At 39.6% G+C, this 18095-nt stretch overlaps 1 protein-coding gene across 5 annotated transcripts in view; it reads right to left on the bottom strand.

Annotated features, from left to right (window-relative positions):
• PDF (peptide deformylase, mitochondrial) overlaps window positions 1-6122 on the bottom strand; it is a 174591-nt gene extending 168469 nt beyond the window's left edge. The window contains exon 1 of one of the 5 annotated variants that reach the window (XM_044081275.1): window positions 6050-6122. In XM_044081275.1, coding sequence (XP_043937210.1) covers window positions 6050-6068 — 19 coding nt within the window. In that variant the 5' untranslated portion in view covers window positions 6069-6122. Of the gene's footprint in view, window positions 1-5897 lie in introns of all 5 variants that reach the window. The other 4 variants (XM_044081279.1, XM_044081277.1, XM_044081274.1 and 1 more) reach the window with 4 other exon arrangements.
• Window positions 6123-18095: the final 11973 nt, after the last annotated feature.

Genomic DNA, 18095 nt, shown 5'->3' with positions numbered 1-18095 from the left:
GAAACAAACAAACCAGACCACCACTGAAATATTTATTTTAAGAACTAGCTGGAAAACAGCATCAGGGATGCTAAATCAAACTACATGAAAAACAGACAAACCTACTTAGCATCACAACCCAAATTACTCTGGCAAGCAATTAAAATATATAGCATACTTTTGCAAAAATGACTCTAAACAAACCACCTAATTCCTAGACATATCCAGTCCCCACAAATTCTAATCACCACTTCATCAGGACTTCAATTTCCAATCTCGTTTATTCAGTAGCCAGCCAGCTGCTCCCAGGTGACCTGGCTCTCAATCGTATACCATGATAGACACAATCCTATTAAGCCTCTTATTTTTTCACAAAACTGGGAACTGCGGTGGTGGTGCTGCGGTAGCGTTGTCGCCTCACAGTAAAACGTTGTCCTGTTCGATTCTCAGCTAGAGCGTCTTCTGTGTGGAGACATGAGTGAATGGGCATACCTTCGTTGAAGGTTGTGCATCAGGGCCGGCAACTCGGCACGTAAAAATCTTCTGCCAATCATTAGCAGACCGGAGTTCCGTTGTGACGACCCCTAACCGGGAAAAGCCGAAAGACAACAATTTTTTCACAAAACCAGTGATTCTACAAACACCCACACTGAGAACCTAAATCTATACCAACAAGACTCTCTGGAGGGATAGGTTTCTAACTCAATGCACTCCCAACCTATGGAATTAGTTACTACTACAGGTCAAAGAAAGTATTACATTGGCTTAAAGATAGTCTTGATAACTGGATGACAGACACAAGTTACAAATTACACATAATAATGTAATGCCTTGCTTAATTTTGGAGGTAAGCATCCCTAAATGAAACAGATGGCAAGAATTTTAAGTGTGTGTACTTTAGGGTATATGCAACCAACATTAACTCCACAAATGATCCAACCATCCTCTCAGACTCACTCCCAACCTCCCACCTTTTACATTAGAGATCATTTCCCACAAAACTGTCAGAACAGTTTGCACCTGTCAAAGAAATGGAACTCCATTCCCTACAGTATTACCTTGAGCCTTCCTAAAACTCATTGCTTCAAACTTAACCAAACCAGCTAACTGGTATATACAGCCTTTTGTTGATCATTAACATGGTGCCCTCACAATTCAAATACTCCCCTATCATCAAAATGCCCCCCCCCCCCAAAAAAAAAAAACAATCTCCCTGCTACACAGAAGACCATAGACCTATTTCCATTCTATGCCTCAAAATAAAAACATTTGAATGTATTACTTATAATCACATCAAGAAGTACAGCTTACTAACTGGGGCACAACCCACGTTCCATTTCGGCCATAGCACCCTAACTACCATTTACCCAGTAATTAAAAAAAAATATTCCCCACTATACTACTTACAGACCTAATAAGAGCATATAAATCTACTAACCATCAGTTAATGATCAAACCAAGTACACTATGTTTTAGTAAAAGTACCACACAGCAGTTTTCCAGTTACTTGTCACAGAGAAACTTTAAAATTTAGGCTGGATACTACACCTCCAATGAAGGAATCTTCCCTTCTAGAGTCCTTCTAAGTGGTAATTCCTAGTCTAGTCATCATATTTAATTAACAATGTCACATCTAGCATTCCCTAGCCTCCCTTATGTTATATGCACATGACATTCTGCCAAACAAAGCTGACCTTACCTCAGAAACAATAAAATAAGAACTGCAAAATGACTTTGATAAAGTATGCCACTGACTCCAAAGACAAGAAGCTAACATTAATTATTAAAAAACGGCAGCTTTTATTCTTTTCGGATCAAAACATAGACTTAGCAATAATAACCTACTACTAGGCCTAAAAAGGCACACATTATATACAAACAGTGTGGATTTACATTGGATCCAAACCTTACTTTCAAAAAAAAAAGAAAAAAAAGAAAAAAACATGCTAAGAAAATAACAGACAAGGTCAATATGCACCTAACAGCAATCTATACCACTACCAACCCCTAAGAGCACATGTAAGATAAGCACCAATTATAAATGTGTTTATTCTAAGACTAGAAGCCTGCATTTCCATTACCACACTGCATTCTTCCTACAATACCTTCCTCATTCAAACTATCATTAATGGCATATTTGGGTTCACAACACTTATCCCCACATCATAAGCATCATGTATATTTCCTTTGAAAGCAAACAGGTAACTGCAAGGGCCATATTTGAAAGCTACATTCCAGCATTCATGAACAAACTAGGAATCAAATCCTTCTCCTGTGTAATCAAAATGATGAAATTTCCTGCCTTTTCAGACTATTGTTTCCTTAATGCAACATAGCAAGGGGAAAGAAGGAGACAAAATTATCCTCGTAAACTGGAACAATCTGCCTGGATTTAAAGAAAACTTGCAACTAAAGAAAGTTTAGAAAACCACTCCTTAGACTTCAAGAACAAGTATAAATAGTATTGTTCCTCAGACAATATAGCAGATACCACTACTATACATGGCCTTAGAACTACATTTCCACATTAGTCTCAGCAGGGAACATTCAGCTGCCTAGCCTTGACACTCTAGTCGACCAACCAGATCAAAGAATCTAATATGTATTTATAAATTATGACGTCTTCCACGAAGACAGCAGTGGTTGTTTCCTCTGCAAGTCTCTTCTCCTGTCTGATTTAGTGAACGTTGACCCACTTATGAAACTGTTTACATGAAACATTTTCAACACTTAAGAGAATGGAAATTGATTGGGATCTACTTATCGCTAGATATGTACACACTGACATACATTTTTGTCTATTTAGTGCTGATCAGTTGTTTAGTCCTTTTTCCTTTAAAGATTGGTAATAAAATTATAAATTTATATTGTTGCTCATCCTGTATTGCAAGACTATTTACAGTACTTTCTTCTGTACATACATAATATATATCTATATAACTGCATATTCATGTAGTTTATACATTTCTATCTACATATTGTTACCTTTCGAACCGCTGCCTTGCCTCTGTACCTGGGTCAGAAGTGAAAAGGGTCTCACAACTAGCCCAGCTAACCGTTTAACAAATAGATAAGATTAGCAAGCATTTTTTTAATATCCCGTGATATCAAAACCTAGTAACATTCCAAATAATTGATCCTAGAGCATGGCTTTCCAGGTCAGGTCTTAGCAGGAATACTATTTATAAGCAGCTTGCACACATTCTCCCTGCACCTATGAGAGTTGTCTCCCAAAACTCTTATTCCTTCCTCTTCCTAACGATATACGCTAAGTGAATTGGTGTGCCTTCATATTGCCTACTGAGTGTGCATGCTGTGAGAGAGTTTATTCTCCATAAAGAATCCGCAACATATTCAACATCGTTTCTTTGCCTAGCACTTGTTGAAAGCCAGGACAGACTTCATCCCCTAAGCTGAAATGGTTTAAAGTGATTTGATCATTAAAAATTCCCTACTTTTGCAATAAATCAGGTAGTGCATAAAGTGTCAAACAATATTTTTGCACTTCATGCACCAGTGGGAAAGGTGTCTGGCTGATGATTTTGCTGATGGAAAAGCTTCTTGTATCAGCACTTTCACTATGACCGTACCACTGAGCTTAAAAGTAAATGTTAACCTCAGTGACACCATGGTAGTGAGAGTGAAATGCGTTCCCAGGCTTTAATGGGTGCAGTTGCACTGTCGCACCTGCACAGAGGTGCACCCATTAAAGTCTATGGACAAAGTGTTTGCTCTGACTATAGTGATGTCAGGTTGGACTACATTAGATTTATTTGGGCCATGGTTTAATAAGACATTTATAAAGCTTTTTATTAAAAACTGAGCAAATAAATGCTAAGAACAACAACACAAATGCATTGATGCACTTAACTCAATAGATGCTGCGATGAACCCATAATCATCACCAAATCAATTTAAGCAGGTAATGACAAAATGAATGAGAGAAAATAACATACATCATACCTCGCAAGTGTTGTTCATTATGAGGAACGTACCTCATTTGGGGTCTTAAAAAGTTAATTTTCCTGGAAGTGCCACACTGAAAAGCTCCGTCACATATTTAAGTTTGGTAATATTTTAACTGATTGAAATGATTTAATTCTATTCTATTTACAATGTTTATTAATCAAAAGATCTTTTTCTTATGATTAAAACCAGCATATTTTAATCAACCTATCAGGATTCCTAGTTGGAAGTTGTTAGTGAGCAGTTAGTGTTTTCCTAATTTTGAACTTGGAAGGTTGACAGCTATGATGTATATATTTCCTAGCAACTGTAGTTCTCAAAAAAATCGGGCAGTATGCTTCAAAAAAATTGCCACAACGAATTTAAGATATTTAATTTCTGTCTTGCAGATATGAAAACCACAAACATGCTAGCCATGCTAGTAAATCTAAGACACTAAGTAATGAAAACAAAGAGAAACAGCGGATCTATGGAAAGAGACTAATTATTAAATCAACTTGAACTGGGGCCATAAGCCCTAAGCACACTTCTCAACATTAATAAGAGCCATTCATATTTAGTCTTAAAAACTGTATATTCAGCCCTGTTCCATAATGAAAATGTCTGTTACACATATGTTAAGAAGATTAATTTTTAAAAAGTATTCACGTAAAACTCCACTGCCAATCATGAGCGGCAGATGATTCACTGTGGCGACCCCTAACCAGGAAAAGCCAAAAGAAGAAATAGATTCATAGTAAATAATAGTGACTAATTCTTCAAAAAAAAAGTAACAAAGTTTAACCAGTCTGAGAGCTTAACAGTTGAATGAAATAATCCCAATCCCTCAAAGCTACATGCTCTAGGGACCTAAACCTTGTCACCACAATAAACAGGACATGCTGGAGGGAGAGATTCCTGTCCCTGAGACTTCCCATACTCTGGAACAGGCTGCCCATCTATATCAAGCAAAGTTCTTCATTAGCACTCTTCAAGAAAATTCTTGATGAATGGATGGGAAATAGGAAATACACCCCAGGGATTACTTCTGTGTCTCTGCTCGACAGTGGCACAGGAAAATAACTTTCTTAGGTGGCGTAAGCCAGGGAACCTTGTTGGCTAGGTTTACGTAGGCCCTTGGACCGATAGCCTAGTACTTACCTATGAACCTATGAAATTGGTTGCAAGTGCTCCTCATTTGTTCCACATAACGACAGGTAGTGTCCACATACTGGAGATGGAAGGTTAACAGCTAAGGGCATGAGACTCGTAATTTACTGTATAACCATGAGGAAGCACGGTATGATAATATCTGGTGTTCGCACTCAAATTCACAAACATTAAGCTATCCTTTAAAGAATAAGTTACCACACAATCTACAAAATTTACCATAACTACAGTTCCCAATCTCTTATTTTCAGAGTAAGGGATAAACGCACCAAAACTGGGACACTTTTTCATTACTGATACTGTTGAGGGCATAGAAAGATTATAAAACAGGAGGACATCATTAGCTTTCACTTTCTTAAATGAAATAAACCTTTAATTGTAATGACTGTCATCACACAAGTGAACTGCTTATCACAATAAAGGACACATCAAGAAATGATGAGGGGACAATCTGTACTATTAACTTCAAACGTCGACAGAATAAGATAACATGAATGAACACGCTTCATCTAAAGTAAAGTCTGTAGGGATAAGTGTAATCCACCATCTTTTCTTACAAAATTGCCCATTTTATGAGTGTTTAGAAGGGGCAGAGCTAAACTTTGAGCCCAAACTAGTGACAGTTAAAAAGAATGACTCATTACTTGTTGGTTGACATTCGTTTTCGAAAAAAAAAAAAAAAGATTTTAAGGGAAAACAGAAAAAGTTGTGCGTGTTAGCGATATGACTGTTAACAATAAAGACTCAGGCTTCCCGGCTACAACCCAGCTGTATGTCACTCAGGACAGCAATGCAACGCTTACCGATAATTCCCAAAGAAATCACTGGAACATTAGAAACCTCTACTAATAGATTTTCCAGATACCCACTTCTCACAAAAGACAACAGATATTCCCAAAATCTAAAATAAAATAATCTTGCTTTAGTCTACCAACAATAAGGAGTGCAATTTAACCTTTTACACTTTTGCCCATGCAAAAACGTCATTGGTAAGCGACTATTACTGGTTCGCGAATAAAGGCGCAATAATTCCAGTAGGTGGTGTAAAGTACTGCTTATGGAACTACGGTGTGTGAATTGTATTGTATTGTACGTACCTATCAACTGTACAGTTTGCGCGTAATTCCTCTTTGGGTTGTTGTGTCCTGCGAAAAACGTTAAAAAATAGCAAATGTCCTGAGATTTTTAGGACAACAATATTTCCTTATCTGAAACACCTAAATGTTTTATGAAATAACATAAGCAACTCAAATGCTACAAGAATACGCTTTTATTTTAGCAAAAAGAGTGAAATTCTGCCCTTTGCTCTGACCATGGGTATGTTTTTGTCGTGCAAAATCTCACGTTTCTACAAAAAATTTCCCACTTTGGGTATTAGAAAAGGTGGCAACTCCAAGAACGTCCACGTGTTTTTTTTAACATAGTTTGTTTCCTATTAATATTTTCGGTTTTGTGACAAATCACTGTGCACTGAAGTCCCTAAATAATGACTTGCATTTCAGTTTCAGACTTCATACCCTTGAGAAAATGCGTGGTAACACAAATCCTGTTAAACAAGCAGGTTTAGCTCAGTAGGATATTTTCAGTCAATTAAGGCTAAATTATACTAATAATCAGAAAAAAAAAGAAATATAAACCTTGGATTTCACTAGTGGCTTAGCAAGTTGATACTTTTCATTTTAAATAATGAGTAGTGGAGGTTAATGGTGCCACATATTAAGTGACAGCAATTTCGATATATGTTTTATACTCAGTATCTCTAATATTTTTTATTTCATATTCACTGTGGTAATGCAGGTAATCTTGGTAATGCTAAACGTTTTTATAGCTGGACCCTTCTAAAGGTCAGCATGCTGAATTCAAATGTAGGATAGTAGTGGATGAGGTTTGACATTGCAGATCTCAGGTGTTAATACAATGTAACCCCTTTGAACTGTCAGAATTTAGCTATTGTGCTGTAATTTCTGCCCACAGAAATACATCCATGCTTAATAGATTTACTGATTTTCCCTGAGTATTTATCATAACTGCTCCCCTGATGACGCTGAAGGTATTTTAAGGAATTTGCTTTGAGACATTACCAGCAATTTCTCACCAGCATGTTCATACCCACCTACCAACCTTTCAGATGTACCTATTTTGGAGGTATATACCAATTTTTAGGCTTGATTTTCACCTTCATGTGATGTGCCCGATTTCGGAGGTTCATTTCCATTTTACACTTGATTTACCCTTTCACATGATTGTGACCCCCCTCCTCCCAACACAATCGCCCACATATGATTTTGAAGCTGTTTAGTACACAGGAAGCCTGACCACATGATGACTGTACTGGTACTACCAATAATTAAAAAAAAAAATAAGACCTGCATGTCACACCTCCTTTTTTCAGAAGCAAAGATGAATGACTTTGTAAGGATTCTTACAATATAATTCATTAATGTCTACATATTTTACACTGCCTGTCTAGTCTCCTTTAGATCCACTCCAGCTCAAAAATCATTCATCAGAAATCCTACTTCTCAGTATTAAAGCGATCTCTCATATCTTCATCATTAGACCCAACCATGCTATAGAATTCCTTTCACAACCTCTTGCAAGTACAAATCAAATTCTTTCCAGTCATTAATAGGATATTCAAACAAACCCAAACTGATTGCCTAAGCAAAGAATTAAAACATCTATTAGAACTATGGGATGAGGGCCAGATTGATTGGTAAAGAAACACAGTCTCAGATTCTGCAACAAATGTATTAAACTCACAGACATTGCTAAACCCATCTGAGTTGGGAAATGCTGGCTCTTTCAGACCTTCTGTGTGCCTGGCTTGAACACCTGACTACAAGACCTTGGATTGCTTCTAAAACGATCTGTGGATCTACAAAGCTGATTTTTTTTGTTCTTTCCCTAACTATCTCAGTGCTATTTAACACATTTATTGAATTGGTTGAATTCATCACTATTTTCAGCCTGCATTTGTTAAAGAAATGCCATATGTTTGTTATTGTACTGCTCTTAGGTCATTTTAACAGTTTTCTGATATTTCTTAACCTTCCCTGGTGCTGCAAAAGCTGATCTGAGTTTGCTGAAGTTCTCCTGAGTTTGCCAGAATATTTCTAACTTTTGCAAAGTGTATGTGTTTGTAGAATTTCTCCTACACTTGTGCACTTTTTTTCTATATTTGTGAATATTTCTCAGGGTTTGTGAACTTATTTCCAAGGATTCCTGATACTGCAGGAATTTTGACCTTTGTTGCAAAGTATGTTACTACACTTGCGGTCAAAACTAGTTTGATTTACATGAAGAGAGTTTTTCTGCACTCTGGTGGGAGCAGAGGGCTGATTCAACCCATCTGAATTGGAAACTGCTGGAGGAAGGCTTATTGTGTGTTTATCTGATTGGCATGAGGGCTTAACTGTGTAAAAGTCTTCATCCTGCTGTTATAAAAGCCTTGCATCACACAAACAGGGTTACCCATGGCTTGTATATAAGCATATCTTTCCAGTTTAAAATCCTGTATAGGAAATGCTCTCCATAGTCTCTCACTGTTCATAGCTGCTCGAAGAGCTGCCACTTTGTGCAGAGGGCAGCACCACTGTAGGCCGTCTAATAGTATGTTAATAAATTCACTCACTTAGACCTTTTAAGTGACTCTTCCCTTACTCCTTCCCATCTACTAAGGGTCTGGTGTAATGGATAGGCACTTTCTTGTCATCTCTGTTTCTGGCCTGGTGGATATGGGCATCCTGAGGCAGTGCATTAATTGCCTTGTCTTCACCGACAGCCATTACATTTTTATTACAGATAAGCACAGAGATACACAATATTATTTGAGGCAAAGCTCTCACATACACATATGGAAAATGCAAACCAGATTGTCAACGTTACACCCAAAACAATACCAAGACTAAGAAACAAACATATAGACCCACATATGTAGAGGTACTCACTTGTAACCTACCCAAACCTCCAAGACCTCCTAAAAGCATCACTCAGTGGCACTGTGCACACTCAAGACTACACCTCACCCAACACATAACACTGAAAGTCATAGTAGCCCTGCTTCCAAGCCAGTAAGGCAACACACCATACAGACAAACATTCTAGTTATTGGGGATTCCATTGTAAGACTTACTGATGTCCCCCTTACCAGACAAAACAAGGAGAAGATCATAGCGAACTGTCTGTTCAGAGCCTAGATCCACTAAATCACTCATGCACTTAGCTCTTTAAACCACAAGTACCAGTATGACATGGCCATAGTTCATGTTGGGCTTAAACAACCTAAGACATATCTCATTGGACTATATGAAGAGAGACAAGATGGAGCTCTCTGAATATGTGTCCCAGGTAGATATGAATCTAGCCTTGAATAGCATCCTACCTTCACCAGTGATGATGCTACAGTACCAGCAAAAAATGATTGACTTCAACATTTGGCTTAGTTACTGATGTCACAACAAGGGAATCTAGTATCTGTCAGCCTGGGGAAACATGATTGACAAACCATGATGCTTAGCCAGAGATGGTTTGCACTTCTCACCACTTGACTTTCAGATACTGGCAAAAGCTTTATCTATCCCCATAGTGCCTTTTTAGGCCATGCCAAGTTGTTAATCCCACCAACATAACAAAAATCACTCATGACTACCTCAAGCTGCTCAATGCTAGGAATTTAAATAAAAAAATTGCATTCTCTGGAAGCACTCATCACCCTGGAGAAGGCAGATGTATGTGCAGTCACAAAACATGGTTCAGAACCCTGGAAACCACCTCAGCTATCTAAGGCTGTAATACCTTCATACATTTCGATCCACCTCAGCTCAGGATAAAACAAAGGGAAGAGGTGTCTCAGTTTTCATAAAGGACAAGTACGCTGCCAGATTGGTCCAACAACATGACTAGCTTGAGATGCTCTGTGCCCAGCTGACCATATGTGTGACCCCTTATCATATTCTTGCTAGCTACAAATCTCCTAACATGAGTCTGAAAAACCACATCTCCTACCAAAACCTACTGGAACCTCTTAACATTCAGCCAGACACCATACTTATTGGTAACGTCAACTAGCCCTCATGAACTCATGAGGGAAAGGTTAGTTTGCTTTCTATTTGTTTATATTTTTATTTTATTTTACAATTTGTTTACTAGGATAGTCCATTGGGCTGAGAAGAGCCCATTTTCAATGGAATCCTGGGGAGAAAAGCTCCATAAAGACATTATACAGTGCAAACAAATCATAAGGAATTGCATGATATAGTAATACAGTTGAAGAACACAGTATTTAAAAATTACAATGTACAAGAGAAATTTAAAAAGAAAATTTAAGAAAAACATTAGCAAATATTTACAAATACATTGTTCATACAATTGAGATTTAACAGTAGAGGCAAAGGAGATTCATATAGGAATCATATAAGAGTTATAGTGGGGTAAGAGGGACAGGAAGAGTTTAGAGTAGAAGTAAGAAAAAAACGGAATAATAGGAAGAAGTAGAGTAAAAAAGATAGGAGGTGGAGAGAAAGGTGGATTAGGAGGGATATAAGCTTAGTGTGAGTTGTAAAAAGAGAGAGAGAGGGTGAGGGAGAAAACAGGGTGTAATGCTGAGGGGGTTATGTGGGGTGAGAGGAAAAACACTCCCAGAGGGATGTGAGATGAGAGTGAAGCAAGGTCTTAAAGGTAGAGTGGTTATGGGTGGTATGAATATGAGGTGGCAGGGAGTTCCAAACGTGTGCTAGAGAGAATGATAGCAGGTGTTTACCTGCCAGATGGGCAGGCTTGTGGAGTTCAATCAGATTCTGGTTGTTGGATCTTAAAAGTCTATCAGGTAGATGCATATTGAGAGAGGAGGCAAGGGATGGGCAGAGAGAGAGGTTGAAGATAAATTTGTGGTCATGGGTGAGTTGAATTTAGGAAAGATGATTGAGGAGTTCTAGCCAGTTTAGTTTGAGGAGGATGTTAAAGTGGTGGGTGGAGGATTTGTAGACTGTAGCAAACTTGGCAATTTTGTTGTAGCAGGAAGAAAGTTTTGTTTTTAGAGAAGACTGTAGGTTAGTAAGAAGTGGGGCACTGAGGGAAGGAATGAGGTAAATGGTCGACAGAACAAACTTTGTAGGAGGAGTGAGATAGTGATTGTGGAGGTAGAACATACCAAGTTTCTGGTGGGTTTTCTTGATGTTTCTTTGTAGATGGGTAGTAAACTTGAACTGCTCATTAATGAGGACACCTAGAAGTTTGGCATGGGATACTACCTCGAGAAAGAGGTATTACTTTGATTAGTAATGGAGAATGAGTTTTTATCTATGATGGTGTTTCTAGAAAGAGTAAATACCATAAATTTAATTTTTGAAGCGTTTAGTGGCAGGTGATTATCTAACATCCAGTGTTCAGTGAAAGTGAAGACATCTTGGGTTAATTTTAAGAGTGTGGAGATGGATGTGGCAGAACAGATTATCATAGAGTCATCTGCATATTGGATAAGCTTAGCATTTGGGATGGTCTGGTGGAAGTAAATTTATGAAAATGTTGAATAGTAGTGGACCTAATATGGAACCCTGGGGTATACCTGTAGGAGTATTAAGGAAGGAGGAAGTGGCTTTTTTACATTTGACTGCTTGTTGCGTATCGGAGAGGTAACTAGTGAACCAGATGATGGAGGAGATGGTTAGATTAAGATTAGAGAGTTTAGATAGAAGAAGGTTATAAGAGATAGTGTCAAATGTCTTTGATAAGTCGAGAAGGAGGGTAGACACTAGGCAGCCAAAGTCACAAGCTTTGTTGACGGTTTCAAGGAAGGAGAGGAGAGCAGTGGTTGTGCTATGGCCAGGTCTAAATCTATGTTGCGTGGAGGTAAGCAGGTGGTTATCTGTGAGGCAGGGTAAAAGTTGTAGGTGAATACATTTTTCTTCAAGAACCTTTGAGATAGGGGATAAAATTGCAATGGATTGAAAATTGGGGATATTGTTATTGTTATCCCCTTTATGAAGAGGAATAATAAAGGCCCTTTTCCAGAGCTGAGATGCATAGCCTTCTTGGATTGAACAATTTATTAGACTGGAGATAAGGAAAGCAATGGCTTCAGCAGCTATTTTTCGAAAGTAGGAAGGAAGGTTACCAGAGGCGTTGGAGCATGGTTTCAAGTTCAGAAGGAGGTTTTTTATGGTAGATGTAGGGATAGGTTTGATAGTGAAGGGAAGGGGTTGGGAGGTTATAGGATTCTGGGAAGAAAAGATGGGAGAAGGTGGAGATGAAGAAAAAGCATTGTTGGGGAATGAAGTTGTTAGTTTTGGCTATGGAATCAATGAAGAAGGAATTAAATTGGGTGGCTAAGGCCAGGTCAGAAGCATTTGGATCCAGGGCAGGGGTTGTCTTTTTTGCCAGGATTGAGGAAAGAGGTGATACCATTCCAGAAATGTTTAGGGTTCATCTTGTGGTTAATTTGGAGTATGGAGAAGTAGAATTTATGGTCAGATGCAATAAGAGTTTTAACTTTGTTATGAAGTAGTTTATATTCATTCAGGGTGGAGGAAGTTTTCTTTTTCTGGTAATGTTTCCAGGCTTTGTCTTGGAGACGCATGATAGTTGTGGTTTGTTTGGTTAACTAGAGGACTATGTTGCTTTTGATTCTTTTTTTGGAGGGAACAAAGTTATTTAAAAGGTTTAGGAATGTTGTATTGAAGTAAGTAACAACATTATCTAGGGAGAGTGTTTTTAGAGGGGGTCCAGTCTGTGTATTTTAGGGAGTTAGAGAAAGTATCAGGGTTAAAGTTTTTTGTAGAGCGTGTAGAGACATGTGTGGGATAGTTGTAAGGAAGAGGGAAGCCGATGAGTGAAAGAGGGAAGGTGATCACTGATACAATCGGGGAGGGTACCACTATCAGAGATGTAGTGGGGGTGAGAGACCAGAATCCAATCAAGGATACTGCTGGAGGAGTAGTCCTTGGAGGGTCTGGTGGTAGAACTGATTAACTGTGAGAAGTTATATAGGTTAAGGTTTAGGGAGTTTGTAGGAGATTGGATGGTGGCCCAGTTAATGTTAACATCATCAAGGATAATGGTCTCTTTACTAATGTTGGAGGAGAACCAGGAGAGGATATCCTTGAGAATGGGTATATTGTCTCCAGGAGGAATGTAGAGAGCAGCTATACATATATATTTGTGTCTGTTCATCTGAAGTAGGGCAAGTGTTAGTTCGGTACTGGCGAATTGGGGAATGGGTTTAGTATAGGGAGTAAATGAAAGGGAGGAGGAATAAAGGCGAGCAACGCCACCCCCTTTTTTATGGATCCTTTCTTTTCTAATTATATAGTAGTTGGGGGGATTACCTCTGAGTCTTTACTATGGGGTTTAACCATGTTTCTGAGATGGACAGGATGTCTGGCTGATTATGGAGAAGCCAGGCATTGAAGTTAGGAATTTTGTTACACAGGCTTTGAGCATTCAGTGTGGTGAAAATAAGAGATTTTCCAGTTGAGGGGGAGTAGGTAGGTGTGAATTTGACTTATGAAGAAAAGAGGGGCCAGGGTTAGGATGAATGTTGCCAGAGAGAAGGATGGTAGTGAGTTGGCGGATATGGTAAAAGAGGTATTTAGAGAGCTTAGTGTCTGGTTTTAGAGTCCGGAAATCTGTAGGAATAGGTTGGATTGGGATTGGGGAAGAATGCCTGTGGACAGCAATAAGTTTGTAGGGAAAAATGAGGCAGTTATTGAAGGAGAAAGGTAGGGGATATGAGGGTTGTGGGGTGCACATGATGTGTGGAGTATGCACATGTACTATGGAAAGGGGGAGAATGGTTGGTGTTGGGAGGACAAGTGAGAAAGTTAAAGAGGATAGGGTGAGAGGAAGAAGTGTTAGGATTATAAAAAGAACAGGTTGTATAAGCATAGTGGTTAATGAGTAAACAGCTATGGATAGCAAATAAAGGTTAGTGGAAAGTGGGGTGGGCTGGTATAGGTGTGGCTGAGAGTTGAGGATAGCTTGGAGGTGGGAGATAATATGAAGGGGAGTGATTGTTGAATATGATGTAATGAGGGGTGGGGAGAGCTGATAAGTTTTGTAGAAGTGGGAGTGGTAAAGTAGCTATAAGTATAAAGACAGTGGGGGTGTGTGGGAATTTGGGACAGGTTAGGGGAGCGGAGTGAGCCTGTAGGGTGAACAGTGCAGGTAGAGCCAAGGAGAATGAAGGACACTACCCAGAGACAATCAGTGAGATGGAGGAAAGACCTGTAGCTGGGGAGCAAGCTTAGAGGTAAGGGAGCACAGGAAGAAGTCACTGGGCCAATACAGAAAGAGAGAGCTAGACAGGGGAATCCTCACATGTGAAAGTACTAACACAGTAGTGTAGGCTAAGTGTAGGAATATGAAATGGCATGAACACTGCTACCTAGTGGCCAAACTATGATTGACTATTGGGATATGCCAGGAACAGGCAAGGGAGTGAGAAGGAAATAAGGGAGAAAAGAGGGGGCTGTAGATCACAGTAGGCTGCTAGCAAATGTGTGGCAAAGCTCTAAACTAGGGTGCCTTAGGCTGAAATAGTAGTAAATATAATACCACAGTTGAGTTACATACCCGCTTTAATTCTCTGGGCTCTATGGTAACAAAACAATGCAGTAGTCCTGTTTAGATATTCTTTCAAGGGTGGTATGCCAGGGTGGTTTGTGGAAGACTGGGAAATACCCAGGGAGGTTTGGAACACAGCAACAGCAGGCTGTAAAGAAGAAAACTAAAGTAAAATGATTATAGTGTAACTGTTGATAGAAGAGAATGAGAACACAACTGGAATTTGTAGTTTGTATTACTTTATTGCCTTTTTCTATTTTGTATACTGTGATTTGTTTTCTTTATACTGTGTTTTAGTTGTATTCTGCTTTTAACTGCATATTAAAACTTTGAAAAGAGACCAGAGTTCTGTCTCTTGTGAGTCAGACAGAAATTTTACCCACCCTCCCACCTGGTTATTTTTGTGTTTTTAATCACCACTGTCTTGTGAATTTGACCACATATTTCATTTTCTCTCTGCTTTTACTGGCTGGTGTGAGTAAGCACAAAATTACCATTTTGTGACATCACTCCACTTCAACTATTTAAATGTATTGGCCATTCTACTGTATTCCACAGTACCAGAATACAAAAGTGACCACCCCCTTTCAATCTATCCTGCTGTTTTAAAAATAGTGACTCACCACTAAAACATAACTTTTTAGACAGGTAAAGCTTAAGTTACCTTCTTTCACATCTAACTCCTCTAGTGCACAATACAGTGTTTAGGATAAACCATTTTTTATCTTACCTTTAAGCATCTATTGCAAGACCATCAGTTATTGGCGAGCCCACATTCTGCTTCTCAGTAGTCATCTTGGTGAGTCTGTTTTCTCCTGGTGAGAGAAGGAGTGCAGTTACATTATTTCCTGGAGACTGCTGATCTCCAGAAAGCTTAATAACTGCTTTATAGGTGTCAGCTTGGAATCTGTGCTTATATTCTGATCCTGGTGAGAGTAGGAGCAGCGTGGATTGATTCCTGACTCTTTCTGGTTGGAGTGAGTGTCTGTGCTTAATGTACCTGATTGCTCTGGTTGCTATTCGAGGCATCTACCAGAAAAAGGCTACAAGATTGCAAACCCTTGCATCATCTGGGACAGGCCGTGGTCTGCTTCTCTTCTTTGGATTGGTGTTAACATTTTGCTTCTGGTGAGAGAAGAAGTAAAGGAGTATTGTATCTCAACAGCGTGAAGCTGTGCTGAGACCAGCATTAGTAGTAGCCAGGCAGTAGATATCCATGCAACTCCCCTCTTTTCATCATTCTTGACAAGCTAATTCTTTGTTTTCAGTAAGTACTGCTTGATTTCTTTTGAACTTCAGAATATCTGCCTAAATACTTCATCCTTAAATTTTCAGGGTCTACGTATTAGTTTCCCCTCAGGTGTTTTGCAGTGCTCTGTACAGATTCAGACACCTTCAGTGACATTTTTCCTATAAAAGGAATATATAAGGAAATAGCTCCAGTACTTAGTAATAATGACCATCCCTTCTGGCATGTCTAAAGGTCAGTTCCCTGTGCTTCCTCCTATTAACCTGGTGAACTTGTGCATTCTAAGGCAGTGTAGCAACTGCCTCAGGTACACAGACAACCCTCTCCTCTTACCTCTCAGCACTCAGACTTGTGAGAGATCCACTTATATATCCAAATTGGAAGCCATGCACTCTCAAGCCAAGACCGGAATAGCTGGTCAAGAGAAGACGGTCAACACCTGCATCATACCACATGCAACACATAGCCCTGCAGAACACCCACCATCACAGCTCTCACATAAAAACACAAACCATACACCCACCTTTGTGGAGGCTCTCAATAGAATTCTACCCAAACAGCAGAGACCTCCAAGGCAAAAATGCACTCCACCACCACAACACAGCACAAACCACAAGACACATAGCTCACCTACACAGTGTGCCCCTCAACCTAAGCCCTTAAGGCAAAACAGCTTGCCCAATACACTAATCATAGGTGACACAATAGTGAGGCACACTGATGTCCCACTCACTAGGTTGAATAAGGAGAAGGTAGCAATCAGCTGTCTATCAGGTGCCAAAATCCGACACATAACACATGCACTCAGGTCATTCCACAACAAGTACAAGTATGACTCTGTCACTGTCCATGTGGGTGTGAATGAACTGAGATGCACATCCCTGGACTACATGAAAGGAGACATGGAGGAGCTCTCGGATTATGTGGCCCAGGCAGGTATGACCCTAGTCCTGAGCAGCATCCTACCATCACCCAGAATGATACCGCAGTACAAGCAGAAAATGATTAACTTCAACAATTGGCTAAGTTTCTGGTGTCATTCTAAGGGGATCCAGTGTCTGTCTGCTTGGGATGACATGATTGACAGACCTCGATGCTTTGCCAAAGATGACCTGCATCTGCCACCCCTGGATTTCCGGATAGAGGCTAAGGTTCTTGCCACCCCTATAGTGCCTTTTTTAGGCAATGTTCCAAAGACCAAATGACCACCATAACAGCTATAAATAAATGCAATCTGAGGGTAATGCTGCTCAATGCTAGAAGTCTAAATATCAAGATGCACTTGCTCAAAATGGAGAACATTGACATTTGTGCTGTAACAGAGACCTGGTTTAAAACAGCAGAAAGCACCCCTGCACTACCAGGCTATAATTCATTCCACACCATTCAGCCCCAGAACATGGACTGAGCTCCAAAGGTTGTGGTGTCTCCATATTCATAAAGGATATGCACACCTCCAGACTAGTAGCCCAGCATAATGCATCTGAGATACTTCAGGTGCAACTAACATTGGGTAAGATGGCGATTCAGATCGTAGCCTGCTATAGGTCCCCAACTATGTCCCAAGACCCTCACTCCACATTCCTAAGCACCCTGGAAACTATTAGGGTCCAACCCAACACTCTCATACTAGTTGACTTCAACTACCCCTCCATCAACTGGGAAAACTACTCATGCACCAATACATTGGCCCAATATTTCCTTGAATTCATCAGTTCCAATGCCCTGGACCAGCTCATTCTTACCTCCACTGAGGAAGAAACATTTGTGACTTGGTTATTACTAACATGGGCAACCATTGCTCTACACCAATAGTCAATTCCTCCCTGGTTAGATCTGACCACAAAGTAATCACCATGGAAATCCACATCTCAACCCCCCCCCCCCCGCAAAGGTAACCACCATGAAAAACTTCTCCAAAGCTGACTTTGGGCTCCTAAAATCAGAGGTGGCTAACTTCACAGCACCCATGTTAGTGGAAAATAGATGCATGACTACTGAATTATACACCAGTGCACTACATGAACACATACATAAATGCATGGAACTAGCCATACCCAACAGAACCAAAATGGTCTCCTCCAAAAAAGGAAGCCAATCTGGTGGTCCCCTGCCATTAATAAACTCTACAACAGAAGGAAGAAACTGTTGCAGAAAAAGGAGAAGTCCCATGACTGGAAAAACTCCCTTA

This window comes from Protopterus annectens, chromosome 8.part0 (genome assembly GCF_019279795.1).
Source record: "Protopterus annectens isolate FY-2018-M chromosome 8.part0, PAN1.0, whole genome shotgun sequence".
Lineage (NCBI taxonomy): Eukaryota > Metazoa > Chordata > Ceratodontiformes > Protopteridae > Protopterus > Protopterus annectens.
This window is presented reverse-complemented; position numbering and strand designations above follow the sequence as displayed.